The sequence below is a fragment of the Limanda limanda genome, chromosome 3 (assembly GCF_963576545.1).
Source record: "Limanda limanda chromosome 3, fLimLim1.1, whole genome shotgun sequence".
NCBI lineage: Eukaryota > Metazoa > Chordata > Actinopteri > Pleuronectiformes > Pleuronectidae > Limanda > Limanda limanda.
The window spans coordinates 30,781,843-30,807,976 of record NC_083638.1 but is presented as its reverse complement, the minus strand read 5'-3'; the positions used below and the strand labels follow the sequence as shown (position 1 = coordinate 30,807,976).

At 39.8% G+C, this 26,134-nt stretch overlaps 1 protein-coding gene across 4 annotated transcripts; it reads right to left on the bottom strand.

Moving 5' to 3' along the window:
- Nucleotides 1–937: 937 nt before the first annotated feature.
- Nucleotides 938–25,006, bottom strand: celf1 (cugbp, Elav-like family member 1). Of its 4 annotated transcripts, none has more exons than XM_061067873.1 (15): nucleotides 24,807–25,006; nucleotides 22,614–22,730; nucleotides 14,541–14,728; nucleotides 14,335–14,417; nucleotides 13,414–13,462; nucleotides 12,136–12,270; nucleotides 11,142–11,245; nucleotides 9,978–10,139; nucleotides 9,801–9,870; nucleotides 8,707–8,829; nucleotides 8,177–8,290; nucleotides 7,361–7,549; nucleotides 5,721–5,864; nucleotides 4,660–4,832; nucleotides 938–1,314 (listed from the first exon to the last, which is right to left on the bottom strand). In XM_061067873.1, exons 2-14 carry the CDS (start codon nucleotides 22,709–22,711, stop codon nucleotides 4,705–4,707), a joined length of 1,587 nt encoding a protein of 528 aa, XP_060923856.1. In that variant the 5' UTR covers nucleotides 22,712–22,730; nucleotides 24,807–25,006; the 3' UTR covers nucleotides 938–1,314; nucleotides 4,660–4,704. The 4 variants fall into 4 exon arrangements, with proteins under 4 accessions (XP_060923856.1, XP_060923860.1, XP_060923858.1 ...); XM_061067877.1 differs by having other exon boundaries at nucleotides 11,166–11,245; XM_061067875.1 differs by having other exon boundaries at nucleotides 22,614–22,727.
- Nucleotides 25,007–26,134: the final 1,128 nt, after the last annotated feature.

Here is a 26,134-nt window from a genome sequence, read left to right as displayed (position 1 = left end):
CCTAGCTGGAGCCCTTCTAAATGTACAGTTAGAGTCCAGTTTTCTTCTATGAATGTGAAGGAAACCATGGTACTTGTAAAATAAAGTTTTGGCAAATATTCAAGCCGGGGAGAACAAGCCACATCATTGGTCCTCTGGTCAGGAACACAGACAGACTGCAGTCTAGATGAGTCTGTAGGGCCCCAGGATTACAGAACATACAGTGAATACACAAAAGCATAGATTACGAGCCTGTATTTCATATTGAGTGTGTGAGCACTGCATGTCTGTACAAAAAAACAATTTAATGTTGCAGGCACAAGACTTGACCTCCAGCCAGAGTAAAATGTCATGTAAAACCTGCTGTACACGATTCTCCTGCCACACCAAGCAGCTGCACTGCTGCTCTGTCTTATCAATGAAGTCAAAGAAAAGTGTGAAAATAGTGATTGTGCAAAACATTTGGAACCAGTTTATTCATAATTTTTAAGTTAACACAAACTAGATCACATTTTACCAAGAATTCCATTGCAGATTATTATATATATATTTAAAAAAAACATGAATCCTAAATGTATCCTGACAAAAGTCTCTGCGCTGTGGATTTGATGTCTGATTCTCCACAAAAGAAAGAGCAGAAATGCATCATGTGCTTGCAGTGGTGAGTGGACAAGCTCAAACTTAAAAACAGGTATTTTATTGTTTTTACACTCACATTAAATGTTACCTCCTCATAACATTTCTCAAATGGGAACTCCCAAAGATGAACTCACGCAAATCGTCTGGAAAAGGAAGCTGCTGTCAGTGTCTCTCACACACACACACACACACACACACACACACACACACACACACACACACACACACACACACACACACACACACACACACACACACACACACACACACACACACACACACACACACACACACACACACACACACACACACACACACACACACACACACACACACACACAATGGGGCACTGGGAGGACTGCTCAATAACAAAAAATATTTAAACAAAGTTAAAGCTCAGACTCATGTCAAACAGATTTTGAAAAAAAGTCTAGTGGTTGTGTCAGTCACTTCTAGAAAAATAGATTCTCTTATTTGCTTGTAATAACTCTAATGTAACTTTGAAACATATTCAGTGACAGTCTTTCTAGTGCCCCTGTTGACAACTAAGAGGACATATAGGAAACACAAAAACAAAACCTCCTGGGTATCAATGTCAAAGGTGAAATTTGAAGCATCAGAGAAGCGCAGGAAACACAAGGACTGGACGATGAACTGTGACGCCACATCAACATGCTAGGGCAAACAGGAAGAGATCTAGAAAAAACAAAAAGAAAAACACAACAGGGAGACAAACCTAGGTTAAACAGCAATGGAACACAGACAGGAGAGAGAGAAACAAAGAAACCAAGAATGATTTATCTTTGTGTTGGGTGGATTACAGTCTAAACACTCAACAGTCAGTGTCAGGGACAGAGTGAAGAGGACCACGTGTTACCAGAGACTGAGGGGACTGACAACAAAAACACAAAACACACACATATGACGGCCTAAATAAAATGACAGCACAGAATCTGTGACGACATGCAGGTCACAGCAGAAATCCAGAGGTCTGGATCAGCAGCTACAGTCAAGCATACGGAATCTAAAAGAGCTAATCTAATATGGTCGCTCGACTCCTGCTCCACTTCTGACTTCAAATAAATTTTAGCCACAATTAACGTAAATTCAGTGATATTCCATTTATAGGCAACAGCAGCTACGACGAACTGATACTGCTTAGGAACACACACACAGACACAGACACAGACACACAGACACACACACACACACACACACACACACACACACACACACACAGACACACAGACACACACACAGACACACACACACACACACACCTCAAATAGTCACTAATCCTCCTAATGTGGAAAATAGTTTCAAACAAAAACACTTTTTCCTCCTGTTTGATTAACACTTCACTTCAGCACTTGGAGGACTTGGAGGCTGAGAACCACGGATAGAGCAGGGACAGTATTGAGAGACACATTGTGAGTTTTGGTTTTTAATTGAATCTTTTTGACTTTGGTTTAAAAATTTAAAAAGTATATTTTTCCTGCACCTCTCATGTGCATAACATTTTAAGGCAGTAAAGTCTCAGGTCAGGGGTTGTATCCTTGCTGGAGAGGCAGCATCTTCTAAAGATGAGATGCTCTAACCATACACAGTAGAGACAGAAGGTGAACTAAGGTTATTGGTAACTTACAATTCACACGACCAGTGCAATCAGTGTAACATCCATTTATCTGCAGCACTCATCATGATGTAAGCAGCATTTCCTGACAAATCATGGGGGTCCTGTCGAGCTTTCATTATTTCAACCCTGCAACATTTTTTTTTCAGTGGTCCAGTTCACGTGATGGACTAGTGGGTCATGATGCCATGACCCCAGCATTGACCACTATGGACTTGTTTAATACTTCGGGGTGCATAAATAAAAGTCGTAAAGCACAACACAGCGATAGATTAGATATGACGACCCTGACACATCATCATGATTTTTGTGCAATATTAAGAATCCTGTTTATACAGTTTACAATATACTAAGAAACTCCCAAAAATAACACAACATTAAGTGAACGGGACAACATTACACACAACGTGGTGACCTGCAGCTGCTTTTACATAAATTACCTTGTGACTGAGTGCCCTGGTCAGACCTCCATCACATGTTCTCTGAACGTCTCACAGCAGAAGACTGAGACTTGGATTAAAACTAGTCCTTACATTTGAGAAACAGCCAAGTATTGCTGTTTCTGTGTTGATGTCACATATTGGATGGCTATATATGTATATAGAAAGACAGGACCAACAGGTACATGTTAAAATGGACTTATATAATAAACTATGCTCCCTGTGTTATTTTTTGGCAAATATTTATTCAGATGGAGGCATGTATGACAGAGAAGGGGTTCTATGAAGTCTGTAGCAGCACTGATGGATCCTACACACACAGTCCATGCCACACTGAGACATAGTAAACATCACCAAAAAGGAAACAACGCTGAACAGGCAAAATAAGGACACACACCAGGAGATCAAGTGGAGTTTGTTGGACTTCACATTTGTCTTTCAAAATAATTTCTATTCAGATAAATAATTTAGGCAATAAATAGTTCCCCAACACACAGGGGAAGTATAAAACCTATATAAAAATAGAAAAGGCAAAATAGTTTAAATATACATCTCAACAATTGTCTTGCCAACTAGTTCTATTTTAAAAAAAACACACACACGCACGCACGCACGCACGCACACACAAGCACTTAAACATGATTTAATGGAAGTCTAAGCGTCTAACATGTTTGTCTTGAGTAATTTGACATTTATATGAGTTCTCCAATCAAAGAAGAGATCCAGTGAGAGACAAAGTGAAGTAGCCCTCTGTAGATTAGCTAGCCGCTAACTAGCAGGACAGTAGGTGGGGGTGCGATGAATCTTTAAAAAATCCCCTGATTTCAAAGTAGAACCACACTATAACAAGAAAATGTATTTCATTGAGGCTTTGAATCTCCATTAGACAGACTCATATTTATCTGAGTCACTCAGAGTGCAGCAGCACAGAAGGAGCACCACCAAAACATGCTGGGGTTAGATTATACTCACACATGCAATATCAGCTGCATTAGAAAAGTTGTAAACTAAAAGAAAACACACTGGGGAACAGAAGTATAATATTTGTGTCAATTCCAGCCAATGATTATACACAACAAAACCGAAACGCAAACGTGTGCTCAACTACCTGAGGCTACTTGATTAGTGTAAGCCATGCAACAGCTGCCAGACACTTCAGATATATTTGACTGTTAACAGAGGCCATCAAGCTTCTCTCCTTCTATCAGGGAGGTTACAGGAGGATGTAAGCCTGACCTCAATCATTTTAACTCAGTTGAAACACCAGAGAACAAGAACGGGCTGCTTACAGCCCAACTGTCACAGCAGTCACTGATAAAGGATATGTTGTCAATACCAAAGACGCGCACACACACTGCTTGAGGACAAATGCGTCCATATGTCTGCATGTGTTAGTGGAGCTCCTCCTTAAGAACAGTCTGAGCCTCTGTACCTCACTACTAATTTAGGTGTAGATCACATACACGGTTTCCATGTTAAGAGATCATACAGATGATTAATACAGAAGGGAAACCACACATTTGGTTTGTAAAAGAAAAGTGATGACTTCTGTTTTCTAATCTGATGCAGCTCCTGTGTGAGGGAGCTTTAAGCTGAGTCTGGCTGGTGGTGGAGTGCAGGGGGAACAGGAAGTAAAAAAACACATGGGTTTGGCACCTGACTGTCAAAGTGCAACATATCCTAACAAACAACTCATATATTTATTATATACCACAGCAAACTGATAACATTTCAACTTAAATTAAAATACACCTGTTTCTCTCATTTGTTAAAATGAAAACAAAGTGCATAAACCACAACAGAACACAGGAAGAATCCAGTCTAGCCCAAAATCTCTTGCATGTAGCTTCATGTGTGTCTTTGCCTGGACACGGTACAACGACCAGGAGAGGCAGCGCAGCAGACACCACACTGTAATGCACAGACAAGTTTCTGTGGACCAGTCTTGGCTATTCATACTCCACTTACCATAACAACACCCTGCCTAACTAAGTCTGCAGTGCCTCAGCACCATCAGTAGGGCTTGCTGTCATTCTTTGACCGCTTCAGCTGCACCTTCAACCTCTTCATACCGATCTGGAAACCATTCATTGACTGGATGGCTGCCTGTGATGAAACCGGGTTGTCATAGCTCACAAAGCCTGAAGGAGAAACACAAACAATAACAAGACTTTAAGACAGTGAAACCAATGCCCTTTTATTCACAAGTGCTTGAAACCTCTTTCCCATTGTTCTTGCTACAATGAAAAAGCTAATAATGGACGGGGCTGATATCCATTCAAATTACACTAACTCACACATTAGCTACGGTCAAACTGAACAAGGACTATGGAATTTGTCACTCCTAACTTGCACTGAAAGGAACAGTCTTAGGCTGATCAATGCATAAACGTGTAGGCAAAACATGTGGGACTTGAAGTTTGTTGAATGTAAAGATATCAATTCAACGACAACATTCGATAAAGATTCTATTTTTCATGTATGTGCAGCAGCACAAAGGGATGAGGGGCCGGGTGAAATTATTAAATATAAATACGAGTGTGGTGATAAATAAATACCTTCCAGTCACATCGCTGACTTCATAGCTCTTAAGCTTAGCCAATAACACTAAAGCATGAAAATAAAGGCTTAACAATTGGAAATACCGATCTTAAGAAAATCATATTGCTATCTGGATGGTACAGACTGGCACAATGTTAGAGGCACGATTTTAATACAGTATAGGGGAGCAGTGGACAACAGGCACTGAAAGAATTACCCATATTCTTTTGTAGATAAATGCACCTTTGTTCCTACAAATTCAACTCTCAACACATCTACTGGTTGGAAAGTGTTGAAATACGCAATATTACATTGAATTTGGCGCAAAAAATGACTATACTGTTCAGGAAAGTAAGTTTTGGAGTGCTGCTTATTAATCTGCCACATATAATGGCTCTCAGAGCACAACAAGGTCCTCCATCAGATCCTGGTTCAGTAAATGTTTTGCTCAAAGGAGGGCTTATGCACAGATGTTAATGTGAACTCACCAAAGCACTTGCTGAGGTTTGTCTGTTTGTCAATGAAGACTTTAGCAGAGATGACGTTTCCAAAGGGCATAAACATCTGGAGCAAATCCTGGTCTCCAAACTCCTGGGGCAGGTGGTAAATGAAGAGGTTGGCGCCTTCTGGTCCTGACGATCAATGAGAGTGTTTTACCAGTCATACACACAATAAATACTGATATTTTAACAGTTTATTTCTCAATAAATTCAACTAACTCTTTCAATAATGGTCATGATCAAACAAAAAAAGGCCGTAACAGCTGTATGATATGGAGATCCTGAAGGCTAATGGAAAAAAATATTGATGTGGAAATCCATGTGAAGGGTTTAATAAAAGTTTGCTGTACTTACAGATGACAACATATCGTTGCCCCAAACTTCCTCTGATCACTCCATTATTTTATCTGCAGCTCACCAGCCTGGTAATAACTACTGGTCAACATGATATTTATTGGCTACGATCACATTTCATTCTTGTTTTGTTATCCGAGATCAGAGACAGATTATTCATAACTAGAATACTGCCTCACGGTTTGTACGCAGGCAGACTGCAGTTTCCATCCATGTCTTTCAGACTCATTAAATAAGAACTGAAGACTTTGAAGCAAATTAATTCAAAGTATTAGGTGTATTTTGTCATAATTAAAGAATTAATGATTTGACCACTAAACTAGAATCTAATGGGCTCATTCAGAGGTACTGAAATTCCCTCCAAGAGATATCCCGTTCATTAGAAAGGGACAGACGGAAAGTTAAAGACAGCCCAAAAACACAATAAGAGAGTTGACACCTTCCCTTCTTCTCTTACTTTTTTAGTCCCCCCCCCCACTGCTCTCTTCCTCTCTCTCACAAATATGCTTACAGATTTCCACATTCATAATTCATTTTTTCTACCACATGACTCCAAACAGAATATGAGAAAACATTCAATCAAAAAACTGGAGTGAGAGTATCTGAGAAGTAGAACTAACATGAACATACAAACAAGGACAAGCCGTCTGTTACGGACTTGAACTTGTTTTAAAGATCTTGAATTCATGATCTGAGGTCATGTCAGAGAGAAGGTGGGGACGTCTTACCGGTACTGTGACTGTTGCTAGCTGACGCAGCAGATTTAAAACAAAACACAATCCTTAGCAGAAGGTGAGATCAACACACAGCACACACACCTCAACCAAGCTGACTGCAAGACTTCTTTAAACCATGTAGCAAATAACATTTTGGAATTTCCCACCGTTCAAAAGAGTAAGGGGTCACACAATATGCTTGTACCCTGTTGATACTGTTAGCTTTAATTCTTTGACCAGGAAGTGGCTGGTTATTGAGCAGGCCAGTCATAAATAAAACAGGCAAATTAGGATATTGAGTCAAAAACTAAGACTCCCTTTTATTGTTTTTGTTTGGTCAGTTTGAATGATAACCGGAGTGACTTTTTCTCAAGAAAAAAAACTTTCAAACATGCTCCCACAGCAATTCGGCAAACAAGAGTTTGTGCTCCTAAAAAAGGTTAAGATAAATGCCCCCCGCTCTCCCCCTGCTTTGCTTAAAATATCTCTGCTAACTTTATCTGTATTTATTACCCCCTCCACATCAACACTTTCCTACTTCCAGCCCAAAAAGCTCACCTTCTTTCTGGCTACCTGCAGCTGACACACTTTGCTGGGGCAGCAGACTCTGGTTGTACAAACTAGGGATGGCAGCAGCAGCAGCATACTGCTGGATGCCTGAGTAGGCCTGGCTCAGGGCCTCCATGGTGCTTCCTGAGCCATTAGACAGGCCTCCGGAGCCAAGGCTGCCATTTAGTGCCGCCATGCCTGTGCCAGAGTTACAACAAAAGAGAATTGAAATGAGTGAAAAGATCAGATCTTATTACATTTCTGCCTAAAGTTATAGCATACATTCTAAACTTTTCAAGATGCTGAATGATGTTTAACATCACTAATTTAATAACACAACCAAGAAAACGAATAAACAGAACAGGCAAGAGTGAAATGTCTGCACACAATGGTCAAAGCATGCACATACACAATAACTGGGATTTAGTTTCAGTACATCAAGTGGTCTAACACCCTATAGTATAGTATATAGTAGCACACAGTGGGCAATCAAATCAAATTAAGTCAAGGCATGATGTTCACCCTACATCTGTGTGTTAGCCTCATATATGCAAATCTTAGAACTAACTGTCATGTTGCTGTAACAAAATTAGAAGCACTTGGAGCAAGTTGTAATGTGACATGATTTACTTTTCATACTAGCAACTCTGATGTGATTTCTTTCGTGACAATAAGTAGAAATAGGTCAACATCGCTGTCAAATTCACAAGACTCACAAAGATTGATATGAAGCCTGTAGTCTCACAGTAACATTTATATTAACAAGTGGAAGTCTCTTTAATCTCGTTCAGACAACATGTACAGGTCCAGATTGTTGTAAAGTACCTGCCAGGGAGCCCATGTTGAGGCCAGCTCCTGCACCAGCAGCGAGAGACTGCAGAGCACCCAAAGAAGACATAGGGTTCACTGAGGAGTTGCTGCTGGAGGTAGGAGAGGAGCCTGCTCGGGGAAACATTTACTATTAATGCTTTTACAAACACATTAGGAAAGCATTAGACACCTGAGAATAACACTCCATAATTTTACAAACGTTGCAAAACCTGCAAAAATAGAATACCCAACTGAAAAACCTTAAAGTTTGGAGAGTTAATGTTTGATAAGCAACTGTTTTTCTCCTGGATGCTTTTGATATGGTTTAGTCATAAACTAGCTGTACAGATGTTTAATGTACAGATGTTTTACAGTGGATCTTCTAGATTACATCTAATAAATAGTCACATTTGTAGACAAATGCAGATTGTTGTGTTTTTGCCACTGTATTTGTTAGAGGTTTATGGAAACTGGTATTGGTACCACTACGCCCTACTGGATGTGCCTTGACAATGAAACAGTACTATAACTGTAATTTTCGTTACCTGAGCTTGTTAGTGCACTTAGTGGGCTACTAGATGTTGTCATGGTGCTGGAGCCTGTGGGCGTGGCCTGTGTGGCAGTTGCTGCTGCTGCTAAAGCAGCCAGGTTCTGTATGGCATTAAGACCTGACAATCAGACACACACACACACACACAGTTAAGTTCTCGACTCCACCCCGTTTCTCTGCCCACTTTTAAACTGTTAATACAGACATGTTGAGCTCTGAAGCATCAGACTGCATATTGATACTTCCCTCAGCATCTAGAGGGATTATTATGACACTTTGACATAAACCTCTTCTATATCCATTGGCCACAGCTGAGATGATCAATCAGCTAACAAAACATTTTCACTAGGGCTGCACAATATTAGGAAAACATGCCATATCAAATCAAAATCAAAGTCATATCATATGCGATTACGAAGTTAAATATCGCGATGACGGTATGATTTGCGATAACTAAACATATGCAGTCTCTGGCTACGGACGCAGAGATCAGGGACAGCTCCACAGCAGGGAGACGGCGCACAACCCAGCCGCAGCGCCAACAAATCCGGGGCAGACACCAGTGAGCCAGGCACAGCTCCACTTATTCCACCTACAGTGTTAATTTGGGGTCATTTCATACGTGTGTGACCCTGAAAAGTATTTTTTTACAGTTTTTAGCAGCTCTGTCAGTAATTTGCATATTCTCTTGTGTCTATCATTCGCGCTGTGCACTGCGCCAAACTGTGTCAAACCAAGCACAACGCCAGCTCCTTCAGCTCCATACATTTACTAGCTTTGTAAAATGTGTAGTTTTTACTCAGACTGAGTTTACACATGTCTCCGATCACAATGTTTGCGCGTGTGTGTGAGAGAGAGAGACAGAGAGGGAAAGCTGATGAATGCACGCACTACTCTGAATAAAGATTGAACTCATTAATTAAAGGCGACAAATAAATCAACTTTTAAACTGCAGCGAGTCAGTATATCGTCTTTTGCGATACGTCCATCGCGATGACGATAGATTGTCCATATATCGTGCAGCCCTAATTTTCAGATATTTAAACCATGAACTTAAATTGAATAGTGTGTTTTTGCAACTGTGTATACCTGAAACGGGGTGCAGGTTGTTGAGTGCATTCCCTGTGGAGGCTGACTGCTGCAGCAACTGTAAGTAGATCTAATGCCAGGAGGAGATATGAGAAAAAATGTTAGCGCCAGCAATATTTTAACTGGTGAAATTGTTTTGGTCATTTGACGAATGAGGCCTGATTAAAATACACCCACTGCTAGGTACTGTGGCCCCAGGCTGTTGAGCCCAGTGAGGTTCCCCCACATGGAGGCAGCACTGAGTTGCTGCATCTGTTGCTGCAGCTGTTGGGCCATGCGCTTCTGCTCCTTGTCCTTCTGAGTGTCTGCAAACTTCACCACAATGGGTGATGAGCAGCCCTACACAGACACAGGAAATATTTTTAATTAAGACAGTTTGATGAATTGATACTGATTCAACCATCAAATGCTGTAACTAGAATTACTGCACTGCAGCTGTATGCCTCCGCCTACCAGTCCAGTACATAATTCGACATACAGTACTTTTTCCCCCAGATTCATATAAGGTCACCGTGACCTTTGAAGCAAAACCACTGTATATTATAGTCCAAGTGATAACTGATCAAAACTTGAAGAAGTTCCCTCAAGCAATATTGAGATATCACAATCAAGAGGCCCAAAATGTTTTTTAGGCCAATATGACCTTGACCAATGAAATCTAATCAGTGAATTGTACCAAATTTAATTAAATTAAATATATATATATATCGCATTCACAAGGGTGACATTCCCTCAAGCTGATCTTTAGGTATAACATTCAAGAAAAACATACTTTGAGGCCACAGTGACCTTGACCTTTGGCTACCAAAATCAAGTGATTTAATCCCTGAGTCCAAGTAGATGTTTCTGCCAAATGCTAAATCATTCTTTGATGGCATTCCATAGATATCAGCTTCACAAGGCAAAAACTTTGCTTTGTGTTGTAACCATGACTTTGACCATTGACCACCAAAATCTAAACAGTTTATCCTCGAGTCCAAGTGAGTATTTGCACTACATTTAAGGAAATTCCCTTAATGCGGTGATGAGATATCGTGCTTACGAGAAGGGGACAGACAACCGAAAAACATAATAAAAAATGTTTGAAAGCACTTGAGCCATCTTCAGACATAGGAGGATGTCCAGAGAATTGGGTCAGGACTTTCTCGGAGTCTGTTTATCACACATGCATAACACAGCAGGAGATTCTCAACTCAGACAAGTTCACAACGATACAGAAATCACCAGAGTGTTCAGGTGAGCGGTGGTCCAACAGGCAGAGGTAGGGTTCTCCTGACATCTTCATCATTGTCTTATACATGTACGGCACAACTTTTTCAAAATGCACGCAAATGCACGTACACAAAGTGTGAGGTTGAAGTTTACCTCCATGGTCTGAGACTGGTGCATGGATTTGATGGCTGACTGTGCCATTTGTCTTGCTGTGAATGTCACAAACGCACAACCTGAAAGACAGAAATACAGTGGATCATGAGTCTTGCACATTTCTTAGGAAAATTCAATGAATTCAATATATCAGTGTTTTAAACCAGCAGTGAATTAGGACCAGAGGGCTGGAAAAAAAAAAAACTTTTGGAAACCAAAGCAGCTAAACAATGAGCTGCAGCTCTCTAAAGCCGCTTTCAGACATGACCTTCAGGTAAATCAGGAGAATTACAGAGTTTAGTAGTCTGCCTCTCACACATGGACAACACAGTGGGATGTTTTCTGTACATACTGGTTTACAAAAGGAATCAAATCCTTCACATAATTCAGGCGAGCGGTGGAGCAACCGGGTGCAGCAGACAGAGACAGGAAGTGACATATTACCTCTGCTGCCAAGATCACGTGATCATGCAGCCTGACACTGTTGTTGGCTCTTATCACCACAAACTCTCTGACATCTTCGGTGTCTTCTACCTGTGTGACGCTGCTTTTTCACCGGGACATATGTTTTCTTTTTGTTGTTTCTTTCATTTTTATGTCGCATTTTAGAAGCATCATCAACCCCCCACTCGCTCGCAGTGAATCAAGATGGGTATCCCCTGCTGTGTTCACGCATTGACTTCTCCTGGATTTCTACGGACTCTATACTAGGAGGCCAGGCGGATAAAGTCCACAGAAACTATGGAGCGTCTCACTCGGACATTTGCGTTCACACATGCACCTCCTCTGGAGAAAATACGGAGGAACTGCGGAGTCCAGTGCATGTCTGAAAGCAGCTCATGAAGCTCTGTAAAGCTTTGAGGAGTTGTAGATTTGACTGATATTATCTATAGGAACATCAATATGAGTGACCTTTGTAAATTCTTATGCTTTTTAACTGATGTCACATTGTCAGCAGACTATGTCTTACCGCGACTGAGTCCATCAGGGCCTCGCAGTATTCGGCACTCCTCTATCTGTCCGTATGGTGAGAACATCAGTCGGATGTCGTTCTCATTACACTTCTTAGAGATCATTCCAATAAACAGCTTCCTGTCTTCCACCGCTGTATTCAACCCACACACAACAACAAACACATTACAACACACATACATATAGTCTGTTTAATTATGGCTCTTGTTCAACTTTTGTCATTAAAGCGACACAAGTTAAGTTTATGATAATATCCTCCAACAGCTGAGCACTGTGCTGATGAAGGACAGTTTCAAAATTAAAGAACAATGTTTAAATCATTATCAGGTGACCATAAAGCCATTGCAACAGTTTTTTCCTTGCTATAATGATTCCTCCTGTTCATACTGGTCATTTAGATTAAGAATAAGATACCTTCCTACAGTGATATGATGCTAGTGTTAAGTGTTGGGGACAAAATCCGAAGTTCACAGACTACTGAAGCCTCACATTAGCAATGTCTGATAGATCAGAATATACAGAGCAGTTTCGCATAGGATGTTTTTTATTAGTGGTTGTGCACGTCACGTCTCGTGTTGTGTAAAGCAGGTGAATCATGTGCTTTCAAGATGTTGGACTTAATTACGTGTCTCAGAAATTCTCGAGATAATCAAACAGACACAAAGTAAACTTCAGTAATGTTTTGGTCCTAATAACTTCTGATAAGTGTCTGTGTTTATTGTTAACGAATAAAGTGAATGCAGGGGAGTGAGGAGCACTATCTTGTGTGACACACAGAACACTGACAAAGGAGTATGGTTGCTCACACTGTGACTTGTAAAAAGAGTTTGGCTGCCTGTTTATCTGTGTTAACTTACACTCCATGTCACTGAACTGCATTAAACTCAGCTACAAGCCTATCTGAAAGCACAGCAGTCCATTGTTCCATTTAGCAGCATCTTCCTACCATTTCAGACCACCACATACTGTATGGGTGACTCAGTCATGAGTTAAACTCTGCACAATGATAAACTGACCGAGGCAGAAAAGCTGTGGTCACAACTACCCCATAGATCTATAGTCATCAAGTCACAGGCTGGTAACCAGCACAACTCACACAACTAGCATTTCAGCAATGAAGTAATTCAGCTGTTTCATTTGACTAATTATACTGAAAAATAGTATGACTTAATCAACAGGCTTTAATAGGGTATCATTAGCAAAGGAATGAACAGAGTTCATATAAAACTTCAATGACAGAAAGAGTGTAGTAGATAGTAAAAAAAAAGAAACTTACCGTTGTTTTTCTCACTGTCAGCAGGCTTCATTTGGATTGGGTGGTGCATCTGAACAAGGCATGAAAATAACAGATTAGTTTTCACAGTGCCGAAATATGCGCAACTGTGCAATGCACCTAGTAACACTCCATGTTACCTTCCATGTTACTAGGTCCAGAAGTTTTTAAAAAAGAGAAAATAGTTAGGGTGTAGCAGGGAGAGCTGTCGTATGATGATGCTCAGTTGTGATGCTATACAACATTTTTTTTTTTTTAGGTGCATTGTGAAGTTGAACATTATGCACAGGGGGGTTTACCCTCATTTTAAAAAACCTTCATATTCTTGCTAATTGTGTGTAAAAGGGGTCCTATCTTTAGACTTTCTACCCATTACTTCTTTAAACATTAAGACCATTTATTTTAAATACGTACAGGTTTGATGCTTATCCTAATTTGTTTTCCAATCTCTTGGTTGGGGGTGCATTGCGCTCCCTAAAAACCTTGAATGTTCCTGAGCTTTTATCATCAAAGACCATGAGAACATTCATGTTGAATTTAGTTCCTTCACATGGGCCAAAATAAACCTGTTAAAATGTCTACATTACTTTCAGTATTATGAAGACCACTGGGCGAAATATACTTTATGTCATTAGGAGCGTGTTTCTAAACCTTGTAGAATTCTCTGTATTCATATGAGTCTACAATTAAAGTGTCTCTCCTTGTAAATCCAGAAAATGCCCTTAGAATGCAGTGCTGGGAGGCAGAGTTCAGACGCAAAGACAGTTATTATTATAGTTCACACAGTGTGCCTTATCACTTTAACCTAATCCCCGCAGACGCATGAAGACAGCAACTGCGCCACCCTGCCACTCTACAAAAAAAACATTACAAATACTAATAACATTAGTTGAAAGATAAGAGGACGAGGAGGTTGTCACTTACCCCTGGGAGAATCTTCATGTTGTGCAGCGCATTCTGTGCTTCCAAGGCTGATTTGCGGCTATAGTACGTTATAAAACAGCAGCCTGCAGAGCAATAAAGATTACACCAGTGTCACACACCTGACTCCATTAAGGAAGGTATGTAAATAAGGACTACACTGCACTTTTATCTTCTGTATGTGTCTGTGTGTGTGTCTACAGGCTGACCTTTGCTCTGTGGCGGGTTCTGGCTACGGTCTCGAAGAACATTGATCTCATAGACAGCTCCATAAGGCTCAAACAGCTCACGAAGCTGCTCCTCGGACCAGGACCTTGGAATCTGTCCCACAAACATCTTAATCGCATCAACATCTGGTTGGTCAGGGTGGTCCAGAGACCCATTCATCTTCTTTCCGCTGTAGAGACAAAATATAAGTGCATTACATGGAGCCTTAAAACAAACATGCTGATTTTCCACATTTATAACAACAGCGCACCAAATACAGATGGGTGCGTTGTCTTGAAGCATATACAGTGGTGTGAAAAATTATTTATAATTTTTTTTAAAATTATTTATGTATTTGATTGTTTTTTCTATTTTTGCCTATTTGTCCCGTTTAAATGTTTCAGATCACCAACTTATTTTACTGAACACTGAAGACAACATGAGGAAAGACAAACTATAGTTTGGAAATGATGAGTCCTTAAATTGAAGGTACCTTTCCTGCCATTAGTGATGGTAGAATAAACAGCAGAAATACCTGTCCGTACTTGGCAGTACATTTCAACAGGAGGAAAAACTACACAATCCGAAATGATCATAAAAAATATTCATAATGACGGAACATTATAATGTTCATGAAGGTAAGATTCATTTCAGGCTGTTGTATTAGACTGCATTATTATTACCTACTTCAATTTAATAAAGTTCCAACTGGTCGGTCAGGTGTGAGTGTGTTTTTCAGACAAACAATGTCACTCTCTAATATAACCCCAAACAACTGTCTTGACCAAAAGGTGACATTAGCAAGCTGAGACAAATGGTTATATAACTTGATCGTTCATTAATAACCCTAACAAATATCTCAGGATGAAAATGCAGGGACATAGAATATAAAAGACAACAAAGAAGATGTTAAGAAAGCCCATGGGCGTCCCCATTAAGCTCCTAGTGTGTGTGAATAAAGTAATATAGTAGCCTGCTGGAGTTCAATGAGTAGTACTATTTGGTCAAAAGCCGGCGCACAGAAAGCTCTCTCATCTTCTACACCATTCAGCGAGTGACAGAGAGGAAGAGCTGCTCTCACACATGCACTGCAACCCTGAACATTTACCTTTTTTTCTCAATGTTATCCAGAACATGTGTGCACTCAAATGTCCGAATTAGTTACACCAGACATTAAATTAACTTCTTAACTTGACAGCTCCTTAGCACAAATTCCATCGATGACGTTCCTGTTACCAAACTCCTTTCTTCAAGCAGGTACACCAATTTTAATTTCAGCAGCTGTGAATTTGAGTCTTGCTTTTAAATCCAGGTAACTTGGAACAACCTGTTGCTTCTTTTCTTGACACAGAGGAACACTCACTGCAGCTCACCGTTGTTTTTATATTGAGCATCAACATAATATATAATACAATATGGATTCTGAATAAGGCTCTAGTTATGACCCAGTTAAGATAATAACGTGATGACTTAAAAAGTAAAAAAATACCTCTGCCAAGGAAGTTATGTTTTCGTCTGTTAATATGTTTGTTTATGTTATCCTGAAACTTGAAAGGATGTGGGTCAGGGAAAAACTTTTGTTGTTGAGGATCCGTATCAAAGGGTGGATTCAAGAATATATTTTCCCATTTATTTTCCATTGTGAGATAAGGCTTTTTTTATACATGTTTATTGATCTTGATTTAAAATGTCATAAAGGAATATTCATAATGAAAAATCTGGATCTAGTGAATTTAAGGGGACTGTTGGGCCTTGGCGGAAATAAGAGGTGTCTGAGTGTCCTAGTTAAGTACAGATTTAATAAATCGATCAAACTCATTTAATCAGAAACTTTTAAGTAACCAAATCCTCGGCCTTCCACAAACTTCAAAACTCAGTCACAATAAAGTTTTTAACTACAGATAAACTCCTAAAAGTTTTGGCAAAAAGTCTTTTATCGCCTGAAACAGAATGTCTTCATTCTTTTTTCTTCTTACCCTCTCCTCCGCTGGCCATCAGCTGGAACTGCATTTCGCTTAATGACTCCAATTCTTGAATCCTTTGTTCTAAAGTTAAAGCTCTCTGCAGAGTCATGTAGAGCTGCAATATCACCATTGATATATGCTGCAATATCACTATTACATCTATGGTAATAACGTTTCTGCAGCAGACTGTGTGTGAATCTGCAATATACACTTTAACTAATTATTCGAGGTCTCTTTACATGATGTGTGCATACCGCCCACTTACAGAGGGGTTTCTGCTCTCAGACAACAATACAAGTATAAGATAGTGACTGACACACAGTGTATTAAGACAACATGTTAACCAGCAGTCACATCATTTCCCTGCTACTCCTCTGCCGTCAACATCGTGATTATATAATTGTGAAATCATCTGACAAATTCATATGAGACAGCTGTGCTATAATTTCAGCTATATATGTATAATAAAAATCTCCACTAACTGAGAAACTTCTGAAACATCTAAATTAAAAAACATATTTTAGGCATTTTACATGTGTGAAGTCGAGAGGATCTCTTATTCCATTTAGCCAAGTGTTGGTGCCTCGGTAGAGCAAGGTGGAGAAATTATTAAAAAAAAATGTTGATAACATGATCACTTACTCATTTACAACAATTCACACGTTAGCTCAGTCTGACATCACACAGACTTCATAGTAGAGGGGTGATTTAAGTATCCATTGCACCTCTTGCTCACAGGCCAATACTGCCTAGTCTCTTCTTCAGAAAGTAGCTCCAACAAGTCAACTAAATTGTTGCTACTTGCTTCTTTGCAATGTTCAGTTGCTTAAGGGTGTGATAATAGAATCTGTCCATACCAGTTCATTTTGAAACAGCAAAAGGATTGTATCCTAGACGGAGGCTGGTCCACCCAAAAAATATATTATAGTAGTTGGGTTTTGCCAGCACATTTACTGTGTAAGAGGACTGAATGCAGTTCATTGACTTCATGATAAAAACTGTGTGGTGGAGCTGTTTTATGATTGCATCGATTCAAATCTTATGCAGTCTAAATATTCATGTTGTTAACTGTCACATGAGATCATAAAATGTGATTCAGCAACTTTTAAACACTGATAAAAGTGCAAACAAAGCTTGTATGAGGGCAATGACACAGTTAAGACAGTTCTATCAACTTGGCAACCAAAATATCACACAGATGGACAAAGCCAAGGGTCAGATATCAATCAACGGTCACAGCACGACTACTACTATACTACACCACTTTTACTTGTGTGATGTAATTCGAGATGCAGAGATTTAAGGGATGATTAAGACAACTGATAATACAATAACCAATATGTTTTATATTATAGAAGCATGAATGTAAAGAGAACAATAAAGGCTATTTTTAGATTGATAAGCAGATTCTTCTATTATAACACCAATGTCTTTTTGAATATACTCGTCGTGACTTTATTAGAAAGAGACAGGTATGAGAGAGTGTAGGGGAGTGAGATGAGGTCAAAAGTATTGCTGGGTGTTGAACCAGAGACCCACTGCTTAGGGCATTTATAAAGCCCTTGTTTTGCCAGTGTTTTACCCACCCCAGACCTATCTATCTCATCTTTGACAAAAAAAATATATATATTAGAATGACTATGGGAGCAACACCTAGTTACGCGTGCAAGTCTTAGTCCTAACTACAGTGACCTAGGTTTGAATCCAGACCACCCATGTTCTATTCTGAATGTTGTCCCCTTACTCTGTATTTTGTCCATCAAAAATGCCAGAAAAGAATCTGTAAAATATGTAGTGTTGATACAAATATTTAACAACCCAACTCCAACATGATGGGCAACATTTATTATTGAAGTCTAGAAGACTGTATGAGAGAAGTGGTTAACTGGCTGATCACAAGTCACCAGTCACCAGTCAGTCTAGTTTACTCCACCTCTCAAACAATGTCTGCTGGCATTGGCTCTAGCTGACCTTACCAGACCATCAAAGAATAAGCCCTATAGCTAATAAATGGGTGGATAGCTTGACCACCCAAGGGAAATTACCTGTTTTGTATATTTTTTAAGGGACAGCAGATTGCTTCAAATGTTACTGCTATTCTGTATTGTTATTTGTTAAATGTTGGAAAGAACCTTTGGCAGATATCACAGTTTGCAAACACCTTGTAACCAATCGCTGGTTTTCATTTACACAGTTTTTTCCTTGCAGATAATTACTTTATTATGTTTAAGTCAGGGAACTTTGACGGTTGTTCCAAAAAGCTTACATTACTTGGATTATTTCAAGGGGTTTGAGGTGAGATGAGATCACTGCTCTACTGCAAAAGTCAGCCTCTACTCAGTTTTCACTTTCTTGTTCCTCAGTTTACTGAAGGCAACTTTAAAGACATTCTTGTCCAGGTCCGTGGACTCGCACATAAAACAAATCTCTAGGACAGCCTTCTCATATCTGCACCAGATATCTGCACCAACAAAATCCCATCTCAAAATTAAGCTGAAAAACGAGTCCATGCATTTGTTACACTACTGCAATTCTTGTAACTTTAAGTACTGACGAAAGTATAAAAAGATTACATTTCTCCAACTACTAAAATCAATTAAAAAGGCAAGACAAGCCTATGCAAGGCAAGTCAATCCAGAATAAAACTCTCTCCTTGTGTCACTATTATTACTAGTACCACCATGAAAACAAGTGTGACAGTGACTGAATATAACAGAATAGCTGTTCCTAGTCTCTTTCTCATCTCTCCACCTAACCCAAACTTGCACCAATACAAATAGGCCAGGTCTTAAGCTGAAAACTCTAGGCTAGTTGATTGAACCTGCACAGCAAAAACTTTTAAAAACAAGTTTACAAATTCCTGCATTGAACAAACTGCAAAACAGCACAGGTGGGATTTCTGTGGATTTCAGTGCCACGGATGGTCAGTCTGACAATTCAATGTGGGCTGTGTGGGAGAGAGAAGGAGAGAGCGAGCAAGAGTTGGACATTATGGTTGGGCCACCAGAGCTGAGATAAGAAATGGAAAACAATGCTGTAATGTCAAAAAGCAAACACAATAAAGTCCAAAAATTTAGAAAAACTACTTTTCCAGGAGCTCCGCCTCTTATAGGGCTTTAGACACAACCTAAAGCCTATATAAATTGACAAAATAGTTGATGATTAAAGGGTAAGACTGACTCAATCGTGATGTAACTATAAAGTAAGAGAATAACAGCCTCCACAGCTTATTCAAATTAACCAATCATTCATTATCATATGGTATAAATTTACATCATGATGACGTGATAACTATGACATGGCATTATGTTACAAGAAAATGTATAGTCAGAGTAAACATCTATCATATCTAAATTGTGATTATTAATTAAAGTCTTAAATTTAAATTAATATAATAAATCTGTCAAAAATGACATGATGCAAATCCTTTTTTTGGCAAATTACGTAAGAAAAATTCGAGAGGATGTGTGTACATGTTTGCATATGAAAAAAAAGAGATTTAAAAAGCCCTTGCTTTTCATGACACACACAACTTTGCCTTGTTTGTTTTGCGACATCATCTAAGAGGGCATTTTGTAAATGATTTCATACGTAGCTTTAGAATAACATTAAATGGATAATCAAAATAAGATATATCAAACAGTTATTGGTGAAAGGGTATCTGTTAAAAATAGAGAGGTATTAAAGTAGTTCGCCTCTCGTTTAAATGTGATGGGACATCAGAGTTCTCGATTTGAGGGGTCATTTTCCTTTCAAAATGCATAGATGAAACATCAAATTTTTCACAAAAAATCTGGAAATTGGGATAATGATGAATTAAGTGGGAGAGGCTGAGACCTACAGAAACATATTAAGCTCAGAAATACATGTCAACAGCTGCATGTTGTTTCTTGCACAAGTAATTTGCAGATATATCACCAGATTCTGAACTGGAATTAAAATCAGTCAAAAACAATATCTGACCTCAAAGCAAGGTGTCTATTAATACACCACATCACCTTCTAGTAGATACAAAATTTCAACTACAGCATTGAACTAAAATTTTGATTGATTTCTTCTAACCAATGGACACACAAAGAACCTTAACTGTTAGCAGCTGATTGTACAGAAAACTGTTGATATCAACATGTTTGCAAAACTTTGAATGCAGAGAATGTCCATTTGGCTTACAGACTTTAAGGATTGAACAGAATGTTAGAACTACTTGGAAAAGACAAAACAAAGAGAATAAAATAAATATTAAATGTGTTAAGTCTAGATTCACATCAGGAAAATTTGAGTATGACAAAACTGAAAAGAGAATACAAATTGCTAAAAAGGGATATTTCTCATTCTCATAACTATTTTCACATAGACACGCTGCAACAAATCTACTTATGATCATCACTGATTATAAATTAAATCACAATAAAGACCGGTCCTTTCCAGATGATTCGCAGAAACACAAGACAAGGCTACTACACATATAGGACTTACAAAGCTGGGCAGTGCGAGTTACTTACACAGGACTAGAATTCAAAGAGCAATGGTCCACCATCATCTCGGGGAGAAAATCCAGCTTAAAAGAAGCCATGACGGTAAAGTCTGTTTGCTCTTCTTTCTTCTTCTTTAACACAATGAAGCTAACTTGTCGCAGTAATCAGATGGTGGTGGTAAACTCCAGATCCTACACTTGCTGGTAACTCCCTGGTTACTGGTGTTGTAAGGCAGCCAACAGAGCAAAAAAGGCAGAGAGAAAAACTGTGCCGCAACAAACCAATCCACATGGAGAACCTGTCCACCAGCTGAAGAAGCACTTTTGTGTGAGATGAACGAAGAGTATAAATGACAAAACACACACAAAGTGACAGGACTTCAGGTTGGCTTTCCAGGTTCTGCGACTGGGACTAACCACAGCATGGGGATCATGGAGACAGAGCACTGGTGGGATCACTGGGGCCAGAGCGAGTAATGGCCATTTGGGGTCCCACAATCAAAGTGCTGATGATCCATGGCCTTTGTGAACATTTCTCCAAGCCCAGCAGATCTGGCTGCAGCATCAGATAAACAGGGTGTCAGATTGATGGTGATAAGGCCCAGTGGGCAGAGGGAATGAAAGAGGGAGTGAATAGTACTCCCCAGCCAGTAGCTAATCCCCGGACTAGGCACAACAGTGGCTAACAATTAGGTTCCGGCCTGAGAGGGGCTGTGTTTGCCCTGTTGTCCTACAGGCTGCACTGGTTGGTGTGTGATTTGTGTGTGTAAAAACAATGTCAAATGACACTGGCTTTGGTTTTTGTGCACCACACACTGCACACACAAACTAACACGCACGTACACACTTATAAAGTGTGATAAACTCCAGGAATGTATGTAATATAACACTGGACTACAGTATCTGCCTACAGTATCTGAGGCTGTTGTTTCCTGAACATAATCTCTTACTGCTGTTTAAGATTTTTTGGTGTCTGACAAAAATATTAGATTTCATGAATTGTTTAAGACAGCTTAATATATACTGCAATACATAAACTAATGGGTGGACTTTTGATGACCAAAGCTGTATTATCATAGTAGTGTACCTGTTTTCAGACATGACCTGAGGGTAAAATCCAGAGAATTGGCTACGGAGTTTATCCGCAGTTTGCCTTACACACATGCACAACGCAGGTTCTCTGCACAGGCACGTTCACAACAGCAACAAATCCTCTGCGTTACTCAGGCGAAAAGTGGAGCAGCCGGATGCAGCAGCCGGAGCATATGTGCTGATTCAGATGTCGTCAGTGTCAATCCACGCATCTCTAGTGTTCACACATCGAATCCTCCTGACTTTCTACGGATTTCTACTAGGAGGCCAGGCGGAGAAAGTCTGCAGATGATCCTAAAGGCTCTCACTCAAGGTGCTGAGAAAAGTGATGCAAGGTTGTTCTGTGTTTTAGAACATATGGGGGATAATGCTGCAGAATTCAAATCCACTACGTGAAGAACACACATATTGTTGTGTTACTCAATTAAATTTGGCTACTCCCACAATAACTACATATATAACTATATATATGGTGTGGCAGAGGGTTACTGGCAAATGTTTTACAACCCTCTGTTGTCATTGTAGAGTGGACAGAATCTCCTTACCCCACCAGTGCCACGTCGGAGACTTCCAAGGTTGGAAGGGGGAGTTGTCCAGCCTGCTCTGGGGACACATAGAGGGTTTCAGGGTCCAGACTATCCATCCAGGGCCTTGTGCTACTACTTCCAACACACACAGACACACACACACAGACAGACACACACACACACACACACACACACACACACACACACACACACACACACACACACACACACACACACACACACACACACACACACACACACACACACACACACACACACACACACACACACAGGACCAGATCACCACAACACACCAGATCCAGATCCACACACACAAAACAAAAACACAAAACAAATAAATACACAACAAAAATACACACAACAAATAATAAACTGAGTTGACACATTTAACACTGAATACATGAATCAGTTGCCCAAGCTAAAGTGAAACAGACAGGGTGGTCATGTTTTCTTCAAAAACAGGAACATACCGTGACATCCAACCAGGACAATGTTGGATGTTCATGATATCAACACCATAATAACTAGTTTAAACTTAATTCTTAAACGTAGGTGAATTTAAGAATTCTTGAATTTGGATTATGACTAGTCAGATTTAAATTGTAACTGGAAAAATTATCATATGAAAGTTGCAGATGTCTGTAAAAGTATTGAAACAGCAATGTCCAAGAAGAATAAGCAGTTGCTTCTAGGATGAACAAAAAAAAACAACAAACAATGATGTATAGGTAGTTGACAGTGTGAAATCATCACAATGATAATGCATGAATGTAAAACGACACTGCTATCAATCTCGACCCAACATCAATGATAGAAGATGCTGGACAAATACCGTTAGACACATCTGTCCAGAGTCAAACCAACATGTGACATCGATGAACACTAATTGAACAGTTGTGCAATTCACGGTGATATAATCACCCAAATCTATAAGTATGCTCTATGCTAAGGCCGGGAGTTTAAAATGTCCCTTAGCTGTAGTCTCATCATCTTAATTTCTCAGAGTTTATTGCTGTCATATATCCAAAAAGCATTATTGTTAGCTCAAAGGGATTTACGTTTACATTCCTAACCCTAAACCCATCCCTAGTCTTAAGAATGAAAAGTTAATTGGTAAATGATCTGTGTTTAAATCATGCTTTTCTAGTCTTGATGACCACTGACAGCGTTTAGCCATTAACTCACACATTCATACAGTGGTGCGAAACTTTCTCTATCACAAATCACACATACACTGCAATTTAGGGTTCAGTGTCTTGCCCAAAGAGACAGCGGCATGCGGAATGAAGGAGCTAGGGATCGAACCACTGTACATCTGGTTAGTGGACGAACCGCTGAAACCCTAACCTTAGCCTACCCACAATTCACATCTTAAGCCTGGCCAGGTCCTGATTAGGACCAGGCCTTAGTCCAGATGAGGACTACTGGTCGTGACAAGGTCAGTGTTTATACTGGAAAGGGTCCTAAAGATGTGACAAAAAAAGTGCACACACGCACACAAACCTTTGTAATGCATTCCTTAGCCTATATTTAACCATCATGACTAGACTTCTTTTTTAATGACATGCTCCATACAGATAGCAGTGCCTGGCAAACATCAGATCCACAGACCCTTTATAACTACATTTCTCTTTGGACTGTGGCAGTAGGACATAACACCAGCCATGAGTGTTTTCAAAGGTTAGTGAACTGCAGCATTTTAGCACTGTGGTGTAGCACGGATTGTTCATGTGAGCCCAGATGACAGATCCTGACTGTGGGAGGAGTGACAGCGGAGACTTTGGCGTTAGATGACATCACGGGCAAACCCTCCTCTATAGGACTGACTCATATACAGTATGTGTACATATGTTTATTAAACCCACGTTGTCAGGCAATTTCAATCCTGTCCAAGGCGTTGGAGCAAAACCCAGAAGAGGTGACACTACAGGTTAAAAGCACCAGGATCACACACATAGCTGACTTGTTCAAGACAGAGCAACTGTGTCATGTCGCATTTAGCATAAACGTATTACTGTCACGTTTCCGACTGAGGTGCAGACCATCGGACTGGTGTCTACGTGAAGCCTTGACAAGCCAACTGACCAACACAACAAGTGCTTACTGAGCTACAGCGCTGTGGGTCTGTTATGGTGACGTTAGCTTCATGCTAGGATCGCGTTTGACAACTTGGTATGACCAGCAACTTACCCGTGGTTATTTCACGCCACTGTTAAATTGGCTGGTGTGGTGAAAACAAGAGGTCGCAGTGGATGCGTGGCCACAGTGTGCCGCTGTCCACACTGCACGTCTGCTTAAAACAAACACGTTGACTTGTGTAAAGATGAGTAAGTTGTGTGGTATCACTTTGGACATGTAGCAGCTCCAGTGTAAAATGGCAGTCAGCCTGTCTCCTGCCGGACCGCTACCACTCGACAGCTGCACGGGGGGTGGGCCGCGCCGAGGCAGCACTGCGTGTGTTGTTTCCTCATTGGCAGATTTAAACTAGCTGTGTTTTGAATTACAGTTTAAAACGAACAACTTTTATTCAGGAGCGATATATTGTATTTGAGAACGTTTTGAAACGTCAGTGAAAGTCCACGTGACAGCTCCGTTGTTTAGTATTTAACATGGAACGGTCCATAGAGAAGAAGCCCAGCATGGACAATCATTTCCTAATTTTACGGTGCGCTGCATGTCTTCAAATTCAATCTGCAGTAAACAGCAAGTGATGCCCTGACGTACACAGTACAATAAATAAATAGATCGTTTGTATTCAATACATGTATGGTTTCATTTTCCTATTATTTGTTCATTATACAACTAACATTACCACGTTTTTTTCATCGTATTATGTTCAATATCACTTGGAATATTCCACATTACTTACTCCTATTATCATTACTACTTTCTTAACTTTTTTATTTTAATTAGGGCCCGAGCACTGACAGGCACTGACAGACGTGAGGCCCTATTGAAATTGTAAGGATTATTATTATTATTATTATTATTATTATTATTATTATTATTATTATTATTATTATTATTATTATTATTATTATTAATATTATTATTATTATTATTCAGGCAAATTAATTGGCTTTTGGAGGGCTTTAACATGCTCAAACTCTTAGCAAAGTAACCCTTTGCAGAAAGTTAGAAAGTGGTGAAAATGTATGTATTCTCTAGGAATTTGCAATGGGCGTCGCAAAATGGCTCAACGGTCCACGCCACACTCCTGCACTACTGTGGTAGCTGCGCACCCCTTAATTCCACTCCTTCCCCCATCTACTTATCCATTTATTCAATATACATACATACGTAATTAGTATTATTCCCCTCGGCAGCCGTTGTTCTGTGCGTGTATGTGTGTGTGTTTGTGGACGTCGGTTGGAGTGTTGTCAGGGCCCGACCTGAGCTCTTGGGTTTTGGTTGGGTTGTTGGGGACATGGGTCTATATATTACTGGCATACCTCTATACACGCCTGCTGTATCAGTCACTGTCTATGACCATTGTATGTCATGTCATTGGAAAATTC